This window comes from Eulemur rufifrons, chromosome 7, assembly GCF_041146395.1.
Source record: "Eulemur rufifrons isolate Redbay chromosome 7, OSU_ERuf_1, whole genome shotgun sequence".
Lineage (NCBI taxonomy): Eukaryota > Metazoa > Chordata > Mammalia > Primates > Lemuridae > Eulemur > Eulemur rufifrons.
This window is the reverse complement of record NC_090989.1, coordinates 159,077,341-159,089,416: the sequence shown is the minus strand read 5'-3', so window position 1 is coordinate 159,089,416 and position 12,076 is coordinate 159,077,341. Positions and strand designations below refer to the sequence as shown.

Below are 12,076 nucleotides of genomic sequence, written 5' to 3'. Positions count from 1 at the left end.
CGGCCCTATAAATTTCCTGCAGTTGAGAATCCGTCCTTTCTCAAAATCACTTTCTGAAGAACACTATCATTTTCTCCATAGGCAGTTAATATGTTGATCAAGAATAAAACTACCCAGCCCTTGAAGGAGACAGCATGTCCAGTCAGAATGCTAATGGCCTCCCCCTGCCTCTGGGGCTGTCTTTAGGACATTTGAAGCCTTGCAATCTTTTCCTGCCACCAGACTGATGCTTTTGTAAGTCCAGTTCTTGGTGCTGGCCAAGATTTTCAAATTTTGAATGGTAGAAAGAATGATTTACATCTTCATGCATGCCCCCTAGACTTCTAGAGCCACTATCATGCGAGGAGTCCCCTGGGGGACGATGTACACAGAGCAGTGAAACAGAGCTCGCAGCAATAGCCTTCTGCTAGCACCCGGCAAAGAACCAGTGTGGACCACTAGAGAACCCCCATCTCTACGCTGGGTGCTCTGAAGATTTATAGCTTGTGTGTGGGTGGGTGGAGGACATTACAATGAGAGTCAAAATTACATAAATTCCTTAGGCTTTGTATTAACTAAACCCCAATTCCAACTAACTGAGTGACCTCAATTACACTCCTGGGAGTTTTCAGGCAGAAAGGCATATATATAGACTTCGGCAAAAAGTCAAGAAAGAGAGGAGGAAGAAGATGGAAAAAACATTTCTCTGACTGAATATTAAGCACTTCCTTTTTTACTACAGGGCAACTTGGAAAACTTTTGCAAACTCTGTGGGTACGTGCTGAGGCTAGGAGCAAGAAGGACATTTGTGTTTTGCATGTGTAAATATGCCAGTGTCAATGGAACTGGTTGTTAAACGAAGAAGCATTATCCTAATTGGGGTGCAGGAAGCCAGACAATGCCAAACAAGTCCAGGCTGAGCAGGCTGGCAGGCTCGCTGGGTACACTGCAGGCCTATTTCATGGGGAGAGAAGGCAGGGAATTTGCAGTGGCCATGGCTGTTCGTGGCTGAAACAGAGTCTCTGTTCCAATGGTTTGTTGGCTCATGCAGGACTCTCTGCTGGAAGACATCCAATACATCCTTCCTGCACCCACCATCAGGCTCCTCTCTCAGCCCTGCGTGATTGTGTGGCAAAAGGATAGAATTTTTCCTTCCAGGCGATTAATTTGGGTTCTTGCTCCACAGATTCTTAGACATCTGTGTTCTTCCTTCTGGTCCATGAGGCACGTCATGACAGGCCGATGGGCTTTCCTGCTGTCTCAGAGACTGGCCTGGTTTCATGGGCTCATTCGTTCTATCTAATGTCCATCAACTGGCCAACGTTCAGTCATGTTCAGCATGGGAAAAGGCTATGTATGGACATTTTGAGTCTCAGTAGTGTAATTTTTTACCCCAAAATGGTGCATTTAAAATCCTATAACATTATCATGGATAAGAGGGGAAATAGGAGTATATTTCCTCAAGTTCCCTGGAGCCACTGTTTATAAATTAACAAACCCGTTAATCTCAGACCCTAAGGAGGCACACTCAAGGACAATTAACTAATCTATTAAGCATAAAGGGATCTATCACACTGTTGACTACTAAAGAATTTTACAAGATTTAAAAAGGACTTTATTATAAAATATTAGCATTACCAAATATTAGAGTTAAAAGAGACCTTACATAGTCAACCATCCCCATCTTACAGAGCCTATCTGAAGGCCCAGATGGGTTAAGTAATGTGCCCACAATCCCAAAGCTAGTTAAGGAAGAGAACTAGCACCAGAACCCATATGCCTCCCCTGCCAGTATTACTTTAATTATACCACACCGCTAGACTGGGCTGTGTTTTACCTTCTCTTAATATGCTAACTTAATTTCTAGTTGCAGAAAAAGTTTTATTTTAGAAAATTTGAATGGAAAAACCTCTGTTCCTCCATTACAATACTGTGACTCTAACTCTCATTTTGATTTCCAAATCAAGTGGAGATGTCTACGTTCAAACCCCGTAGCTTGGTTTCTTTCCATGTCTCTCCCTCCTACTCCTACACTGCACATGACACCATCAAATGAAGAATGTTTCTCATCTATCTCTGGACCCTTGTCCCACACTGTTGAGAGCCCAAGTTAATCTTTGAATTTGGATAACTGATTTTGAGAGAGAAAAAACCTGAAAGAAAGCCATAAACAATATTTATGTAGGAATATGTATGTCTGTATGTGCGTGTGAAGGTAAAATATCAGGAGAAAACCTCCTTAAAGTCACCCAATCTTTTTCAGGCATCTCCACCCTTGAGGCAAAAATTCTTTATGTGGCACAGACAACTCTGAGGCTAAGAGTTCTATAAATGTAACATTTTATGAGTGAGAGAGCAGACCCTGGGCTCTGCCACCCTCACCCCCTGCTGGGAGGTAAAAACTCTTCAGGGCCTGCTGAGAGGTGGGTCGTGACATTCTTAGAAGGAGGGAAACAAGGTTTTATAATCTTTTGCTATTACCTCTCAAATATAGATCATTGTTTCCAAGTTTTAACACTGTAATTTGTTCCCCTGACCCAAGCACATTCTAAGCTCCTTACTTTGAGTTGGTAGAAAGTTTTCACTCACCTGTGTATAGTCTTCAGACACCAGAATGAACCCATTATTGTCTATGAGGTAACAGTTCACGGTCTAAAAAATAAAAAAAAAAAATAAAAAAAATTCAACTTCAGGTCCTCAGACTGCTTTTACACAGAATGACGTACTTCCAAGCTAAGAGAAACCAATTTTTTGGAAGGGAATTTTTTTCAGAGAATTGGAAACACGCGCTGGCTCAGTGAGTGAAGGTCGTGCTTAAGATAACCTTGTGTTTACTCTGACAAACTAACGATCAAAAATAAACCACCGAACAAGCCTTGAACAACCCAGGTTGGAATAAAAAGAATATGCATTACAAAAAATGATGAATTACAATTTGTCTTCCTCTTTTACTCTTTATATGACCTGAATACTATTTCTTAGGAACAAAGTGCTCAGAAGCCGCCGAGCCTGTATTCTTGGCGGTTGAAGTGCAGGCTGTTTTGAAAGCAAAACACCAGCACAATGTCATTACTCTAATGATGTATTAATGAAAACACCGTGTCAGCTCAGAGGACCATCAGGGGACCAGGTAATATTTTTTAATTTGTTCATAGACCGAGGCAGGGGGGAAGGGGCAGACTTCTGTTAAAGGGGCCCCTCAGGCCTCCTAAAGGTTTTCAAACTGTGTTTTTAATTGGGAGCTGGATTTGGGGGCAGGGCTGTTAGCTTTTGGTAGCTCAGACTTATAAATTGTAGAAAGCAAGGTAAGCCCAAACCTCTGCTTCCCCCACACCACTTTAATCTCAAGTGAATGATTTGCTACAGGCTAAGTTTTAATTACAGTGCTGTGGAGTTTAAACTTAAGGTTTAATTCTGTCCTTGATGTAACTCAGTTTCTATTTATTGCAGCTTTACATACCAACTGCAACATTTAATTTGTAACATATCTTTACTCTGAGCTAAATTCCGCCTAGCTCCAGGCCACCGCAGGGCTGGTGTTTTCTGGGACATTTGCCTACCCAACAAGGTTGGTTTTAGTTAGGCACAAAGGACAGCAGTGAGCTGGTCAGAAAAGTCCATCCTTTATTATTAGACAGTGACGGTGCAGAACTGACAGAAAAGTAAAAGCCTTGCTAGCTCCTTTTATAAAAGAGTTGGCTGCTTTGGTGAACAGTAGAGCTTCTCTCAGCTACCCAAAGGGGTCAGATAAAGTGCTTGGGTAACCTGTTCACATTCTTGTATTTGAAGATGCTCTCAGCTTCAGGGATACTACTTGGGTCCCGGAAGGAATCTTGATAAACTTTCTCCAACCTCAGGAGATAGCATTATGGAAGCAATAGAGCCGGAGCTTGGGGTCAGTTTGATCAAGTGGTACTGACACCAATTTAGGGTCTTGGACTCCCTGAGCACAGCAATTCTTAAGCTGATATCTGAACCCAAGAGACTTAGACATAGCTTAGGGGGATTTTCTTATGTACCCACCGTTTGCTAAGGAACAATTTATGGAAGAACAAAAAAAGCCCATTAGGCTAGAGTCTAAAAATATACTTGATAATCCACTTATTTTGGTGAGATTCGTCTACATCCTACCAGACAGTGATGGGAAGAGGCACAAGACCAGAGCTAGCCAATGTCTTGGTTTCAGATATCAGCTTAAGAATTGCTGGGCTCAGGGAGTCCAAGACCCTAAACTGGTGTCGATACCACTTGATCAAGGGTCCTAGAGGACACTATGTCTAAACTTTCATTTCCTCCAAGGAAGCTTCCCATTTTGCCCCAGTATACGGGGCATGTTCTCCTGGGCATGGCTGGGGAATAGCATTGATTTCTTCTATACTGAGTATTAGTTGGCATTTATTTCTTGAATCATGCTTCTATTCAACATTTTTTAAATTCACTTTTCCCCCTTACATCATGATTCCAGGACAGGAAGTTGGCAGCAGAGAAGATGCCTTACTGTACTTGAATTTCAAGGTTACGCTAAGTATAAAAAGGCTTGGTCACCCTATTACGCAAGAAGCAGGCACTGCCAACTTGGGATTTACAAATCACGGAAAAAAATCACAGGTCAAAGGCAGGGTGCTGTGTCCCTGGATGTAGCTCTGGGTCACCTACTCTGAAAAGTATCATTAGGTTTTCATTATAAGCAATACTGTTACTTTGACTATCTGTAAACAGTGAAAGGCAAATATAGTGACCAGATGACTTCTTAAACAGACGTTGTAGTCAACAATGACTTGGATTAAATTATTATTGAGAAGTGCAGTGGAATGGAGTAAGCCTACTAGAGTTAGGGGAGCAGGTGTTTGGTTTATGGATCAGTCAGGACAGATTATCCGGAATCCAGACTGATCAACTGTTTTTTTCTATGTCACTTTTAAGTAAATAATGTTCAATTGCCTTCTCCATACTCCCCCTCCAGTAAAAGGAAATAGAAGAGATATTTTCTCAACTTTCCTTCACTATGCTACTTTCCTCCTAAATTAAGCCCAACATCTTAGACAATGTCTTTCTGCCACCCTGTCTCAATGGTGCACTAACAGGGTGAAAGGCTTGGTGAAATCAGGAGCTCTAAGTTTTAACAGATATTATAAGTGCCTATTCCACAGCCACCTTTGGTGAAACATCTGGGAATAAGGTTGTTCTGAAAATGCAGAGATAAAGGTGGAGAGGGAGGCTGAGAGAAGTTGGTGTTTAAAAAATATATCTTTCTGCAACTATTCGATGAATGAATATTGCTCAGAGAAGTCCAATTATGGGTCACAAAGGCAGGTACCTGGTAGATACCTGAAGTTAAAGCCCAAACCTAGGCCATGGGGGTTGGGTGGTCACAGCCTAGAAGGAAAGGGTGCTTGGGAATGAGAAACCATAGTACCAATTGTGTGTTAACTGGAAGGCAGGATTAGCCTGGAGGCTGAGACACTAGCTTTACTAGCTTTAGAACCAGAGATGATGACATGTGCTATATCAGCAGGACCTTTTAACAAAATCTTTTAACACTCTGAGTCTCAGTTTTCTTAACTGAAGGATGTAAATAGCAACGACTATTCCATAAGGTTGTTGAGGAGATTAAATGGGTGGATGTATATAAAGACCTAGGCATAGCCACTATTGCATGGTAAGTCCTCAAAGAATATGTGCTTACATCTGGCCAGAGAATGTTTACTGGTCACCTACTGTGTGCCATTTTTATAAATAACCTCATGCTACAATTTTAAAGTTTCTCAGAATGGGGAGTTGTTACATAGTTCACAGCAAGAGATCCTGGAGACAGGTTGGGTGAATTTTGTTGCCTTTTGTTTGTTGCCCTGTGTTATAACTCAACTTAGAAGGCTGGTGTTGTACTATCTGTTGTCTTCAATTGTTATGTGTGAGAGAAAGAGAGACACAGACAGACACCTGGATTCTTACGTCTGAGGATGGGGCCTGAACCTCCAGATGTCAAGCACACAAAGGCGCCACTCCTTACTACCTTTTCTCCAGGTCCCGCAATCTTATCCCTGATATTTCAGTTATGGAACATACTAATCCTTCTTTCACATCACTTGTTCTCTCTTTTCATCATAGGCTAACTATCATATCAAAATAACGTCTTTTGAAAAAATGTATTGCAGAGGGGTCACTTGGGAAAGATGTGCTTGGTAGGGGTCACCTGTGCACCTCACCCCAATAGCTATACAGATGACCCTCGAACCCACGCACTGGCCGGGCTGGGTGGTTAGACATGGAGGCACCTGGCTGCTTGGACGTAGCCCTTCTCCTGGCCCTGTCATAATTTAAGCAAGTCTTTCATATTCCAGAGGAAATGCCCACAAAGCCTTCCAAAGTCTTAGAGATAATACAGATTTTTAATCTCTATTCCTCTGGAGCAAGAGAGGGAGGAGTGGACTTTGATGATGAAGTTCGATCCTCTCACTGCCCTCTCACTTTCTCCAAATACCCAAGTATAATGCACTGTGTCACCTTCCATCATCTCTGCTGACTACTGGTGCTCTCATCAGAGACAGTGGCTATTGGAAAGGTGAGTGGAAAAGAGAATGATCGCGGTGAAGAAACACCAGCACCCATGGGCCAGACTTAGGTCAGAGGTGGGCATGACGCTAGCACCCATGGGCCAGACTTAGGTCAGAGGTGGGCATGACGCTAGCACCCAGGGGCCAGACTTAGGTCAGAGGTGGGCATGACGCTAGCACCCAGGGGCCAGACTTAGGTCAGAGGTGGGCATGACGCTAGCACCCAGGGGCCAGACTTAGGTCAGAGGTGGGCATGGCGCTAGCACCCAGGGGCCAGACTTAGGTCAGAGGTGGGCATGACGCTAGCACCCAGGGGCCAGACTTAGGTCAGAGGTGGGCATGACGTTAGCACCCATGGGCCAGACTTAGGTCAGAGGTGGGCATGATGCTAGCACCCATGGGCCAGACTTAGGTCAGAGGTGGGCATGACGTTAGCACCCATGGGCCAGACTTAGGTCAGAGGTGGGCATGACGCTAGCACCCATGGGCCAGACTTAGGTCAGAGGTGGGCATGACGTTAGCACCCAGGGGCCAGACTTAGGTCAGAGGTGGGCATGACGCTAGCACCCATGGGCCAGACTTAGGTCAGAGGTGGGCATGATGCTAGCACCCATGGGCCAGACTTAGGTCAGAGGTGGGCATGACGCTAGCACCCATGGGCCAGACTTAGGTCAGAGGTGGGCATGACGCTAGCACCCATGGGCCAGACTTAGGTCAGAGGTGGGCATGACGCTAGCACCCATGGGCCAGACTTAGGTCAGAGGTGGGCATGGCGCTAGCACCCAGGGGCCAGACTTAGGTCAGAGGTGGGCATGACGCTAGCACCCAGGGGCCAGAATTAGGTCAGACGTGGGCATGACGTTAGCACCCATGGGCCAGACTTAGGTCAGAGGTGGGCATGACGCTAGCACCCATGGGCCAGACTTAGGTCAGAGGTGGGCATGACGCTAGCACCCAGGGGCCATACTTAGGTCAGAGGTGGGCATGACGCTAGCACCCATGGGCCAGACTTAGGTCAGAGGTGGGCATGACGTTAGCACCCATGGGCCAGACTTAGGTCAGAGGTGGGCATGACGCTAGCACCCATGGGCCAGACTTAGGTCAGAGGTGGGCATGGCGCTAGCACCCATGGGCCAGACTTAGGTCAGAGGTGGGCATGACGTTAGCACCCATGGGCCAGACTTAGGTCAGAGGTGGGCATGACGCTAGCACCCAGGGGCCAGACTTAGGTCAGAGGTGGGCATGGCGCTAGCACCCAGGGGCCAGACTTAGGTCAGAGGTGGGCATGACGCTAGCACCCAGGGGCCAGACTTAGGTCAGAGGTGGGCATGACGTTAGCACCCATGGGCCAGACTTAGGTCAGAGGTGGGCATGGCGCTAGCACCCAGGGGCCAGACTTAGGTCAGAGGTGGGCATGACGCTAGCACCCAGGGGCCAGACTTAGGTCAGAGGTGGGCATGACGCTAGCACCCATGGGCCAGACTTAGGTCAGAGGTGGGCATGACGCTAGCACCCAGGGGCCAGACTTAGGTCAGAGGTGGGCATGGCCAGCCTTCCTACCTTCTGCACTGAATGCCAACCACATTTTCTTTGACTAGAATAGCCCTTTGCCTCCTCGGCACCTCTGCAATGGTGCTCTCTGCTTGCAAAGCTCTTCTTTTGCTTTAGGCGTTGTCTTCAATGTCATCTCCTTCTCCACCTTCAGCTGACATAAACATTACCTCCTCCAAGGAGCCTTCCCTGACCCTTGCATGTTAATTTATCCCACGGCACTTATCACAGTTGATGATCATATAAGCCTGTCTCCCCTGCTAGCCGGTAAGCTCCAAGAGGGCAGGGGCCATTTCTGACTCTGCTTCCCATTTGGTCCCCAGTGGTCAGTCAGGTACCAGGTACCTAAGAAGGACCCAGTAGACGGGTCTTGAAGGAATGAGTGAGTGTACGAATTGCTGCTTCACAGGCTCTGAAGTTAACATTCACCCTGGGTGGAATGGCATTCCTTAGAAGTCTTCAGTCAGCTCCACGGCCTGGTCCTACAGGTCCACGGCTGAGGCTATGAATGGGCCAACCAAAGATACACCTGTGCAAGACGGGAAGGCATCCAGCACACTGACTCCACCCACCAGCCAAGGCTCTCCTGCCAGGGCCCTGGGGGTGCGCTGATGGGGGAGACAATGGAACTGGGGTGGATCTAAGGCAAAGCATGTCTGAGAAGTCCGAAGGAGTAGGGCCAGGTCATCAGTGTGGGAGTAGCCAGAGCATGGGAACTTAATGAGCCCCCACAGCTGTTTTCAATGGGGATCTGATCATTTAAGGGCAGTTTGGGGAGAGGAAGGACATGGTCTCATAGGCCTAATTAAAAGTTATAAAAAGAGAGTGACACATGGAAAGAGTCTGTTGAAAGAATGGAAAGGGGCCTTGGTGAGAAGGCAGGACTGGCTTTTCCATTTAAAACAATGTCAAATGGTTGCCTGGAGCCAAGATTTAAGAGTCAAAGAGGAAAATGGATGCAAGTTTCAAAGTGCAAACTGAGGACATTTGAACATCAGATCAAGGTCAGAAATCAGGGCAAATTCAAGGCTTAATTTTCAAAGTATGTGAACCTTTATATGACATTAGAATGGGGGTTTATCCCAATGATTGCTGAGCGAACATCATTAGTAGTGAGGAAGACATTATAGCCTGTGCTCACTACGCCCAGGGGAAATTGTCAGTTGCCTAAAGTGTATATACTATTGCTGTCCGAGGTTTTAGATCCAAGTAAACCAACTATAAGGGAAGAAAAAGTCTTCAGAGTTTTTTTTTAGTTTATAGCTCACATTTATGGAGTCCTTGCCATTGCCAGGAGTCATGTCACGCATTATTCATATCTTATCTCACTCATTCTTCACCGTTACTCTGTGAGGTGGATATTTCTATCCCTATTGCATAGAAACTGAGGCACAGAAAAGTTCAGAAACTTGCCCAAGGTGACAGAGCTTATTACTATCAGAGTCAACTTGAAGCCAGTCAGTCTAACTCTGTAGTTTATGCCTTTAACCATCATGTTAAGCCACCTGTAAAATCAGTCGTTGAACAACAAACATACACTAGACATTTCCAACTCCAGGCAGGGATCTGTTTCTATTTGTTTTTATATGAGGATGCTCTGAGCAGTGTGGGTTGTGGGAAAATTACCATCTCTGGTTTTATTCATCAAATTATTTAACCAACTATCCATTGCTCTAATCAACTAGCCAAGCACCACTCAACCAACCAATGAGTCAACCAACTAAATAATCAACCAACCAACTATCCAAACTACCATCCATCCCACCAGCCAACCAATCAGCCATCTACACAATCAGCCAACTAACCAACCAATCATCCTTAGTTTTTAACTGTAAGTTGGGATTAGTAATTATACCCACTGTGCAAATGAAGAGCTTAACACAGGGCCTCATGACACTGATTAATCAATATTATTGCTGAGTTATGTTGTTTTTGATCTGAGCACTCCAACAAGACAATAAATGTCTCAAAGACAGAGGAGAGGTTTGAGGCCCACTTGACTATCCTATAAATGGTATTCTTGAACTTACTGAAAGGGTGTTGATCATAAAATTTCACAGAGTGTTCTTTCCTAAGGCAAAATTATTTTTGATCTGATGATCAGAAGAAGTTGGGCTTCTGTTAAAAGCCTGATTAACTGGATTTTATTCTTTGGATACTGTGAATCATATAACAATTATGATTTTTTTTAACCTAACTAGCAGCCATACCCTCTGGGACTGAGCATTTTGTGTTGTAAATTCATCTTATACTCCCTATTATATTTCTATACTTATTTTTCCTTTGCCTCTTTTTAAAAATCTACTTCTAATATATGTTTTCTGGGTTGAAATTATGTTAGATTAGGATTTCTCAAATCTCTGTGGTAACAAGAAGGAATATGAATATATGATTATTTATAAAGTCTAGTTTATGTATTGACTAATGTTTAACTAATACAGAGAAAGAAAGGCTACACGAGCTGGAGTGAAAAGGCTATCATGCCTGTACTTGCTCCAAAACACAGGGCAGAGGGTGCATGGGATTGAGTGTCATAAAAACATAAGTTAGATGGGCAGGCTTTGGGCAGTAAACTGTGTTGTTTTTTTTTTTCTTTTTTCTTTTTCATTTGGGGAAATCGCAGGGATCAGCACATCCGGAGTGCAATGGATAAGCCTCACCCTGGGAAAACCACCTTCATGATCATGGTATCTCCCCTGCCAGGTAAGTATAAGCGTGTTTTTTTTCTTTCACTGTTCTTGTGTAGGATTAAAATTCCTCCTTCCAAGGATGGCAGGGAGGGGAAGAGACGTAAGGAGAGAGAGAAATAAGGGAGTCACAGGTCATAGGAAGGAAGCAATATGCTAGAAAGAAAAATTCTGAGTTTCAGAGTTTTTAACTTCTAGATTTTTGACTTGCTTATTACATGAAATTAACCAAGTCACTTAATTTTTCTCTGGTCCTCAGTTTTCTTTTTTATTATTTTTTTTTAAATTATTTTATTGTTTGTCCATTTTTGCTCAGGAAGTCCCTTCACCCCCAAGCTTCATGTTGTCCTTTTGGCTCCAAAATTTACTACTGTTTTGCCTCCTTTTGATCTTCCTTTTGTTCCCCAGTGGTCCTCAGTTTTCTTATCTGCAAAATGGGCCACTAATTTCCACCTATTTCACTGAGGTGTTACAACAATGGAGAGAGCTAAGGCATGGGGAAAAAGCTTTGAGAATTGTAATGTGAGCTTCAAACGGTAGTAATTTGCATTGTTTCCTATAAAATGTCAAAATTCCAATGGTGCTGTCCATGAGACAGTTAAAATACATTTCCAGCTCTCATAAACTATCTGGTAGAGGGAGAAAAAAAGAAACAAATCAAATGTCCTCTTCTTGGAGACTGGCCCAGAGCTATGTGTTGACCTGGCCCTGTTTATAGTGTACTCCCTCTCTCAGAAAGCAGCCTCTACGAGAAAGCACCATCTGTCACCTCCCCTTGGTTGGCCAGGGCAGAAACAAGACCAGGAGGCCATCGTACCTCATCATCGCAGCTGATGGAGCATTTGCCATCCAGAGAGGCGCACTGTGTGGGGGAAAAAGTAAGAGGAAACGCGTTACTATGTCACCCGGATATCCCAGCATCTGCTGTGGCTGCCACTTAGCTATTCAGGGCCACGCTATCAAAGTCATGGCCTGTAATGCAAATATCAAATTTCATCCAAAAAGAATGCTCCAAGATGAGTCTTGCCCACCTTCTCTAGAATCAATATTGACTCCAAATAGTAATATAAAAGATACATAAAACAATTTGGGGGAATGCTGGCTCTTTTTCATCTATTTTAATTTATGTTGTCATTCAATATTAATGATATCTTTTCAAGATCTCAAGTCTTTCGGTAACAAGAAATATAATTATGTAATTATTTAATTTTAAATTAATTTTCAATAGCCTTTTAAAAAAGACTCTGTGTTCTTCCTTTGCAATTTCCTAAAGTATCTTAATTTAAGAAATGATAAACCATTCAA

General features: G+C 44.1%; 1 protein-coding gene and 1 pseudogene across 1 annotated transcript in view; both read right to left on the bottom strand.

Moving 5' to 3' along the window:
- CACNA2D3 (calcium voltage-gated channel auxiliary subunit alpha2delta 3) overlaps nucleotides 1-12,076 on the bottom strand; it is an 850,367-nt gene that overhangs the window by 78,590 nt on the left and 759,701 nt on the right. Inside the window, exons 29-30 of the mRNA XM_069473712.1 lie at nucleotides 11,589-11,633; nucleotides 2,569-2,631 (exon numbers count right to left, since the gene is read on the bottom strand). Coding sequence (XP_069329813.1) covers nucleotides 2,569-2,631; nucleotides 11,589-11,633 — 108 coding nt within the window. The remainder of the gene's footprint in view (nucleotides 1-2,568; nucleotides 2,632-11,588; nucleotides 11,634-12,076) is intronic.
- LOC138388658 (U1 spliceosomal RNA) lies at nucleotides 10,643-10,795 on the bottom strand (annotated as a pseudogene).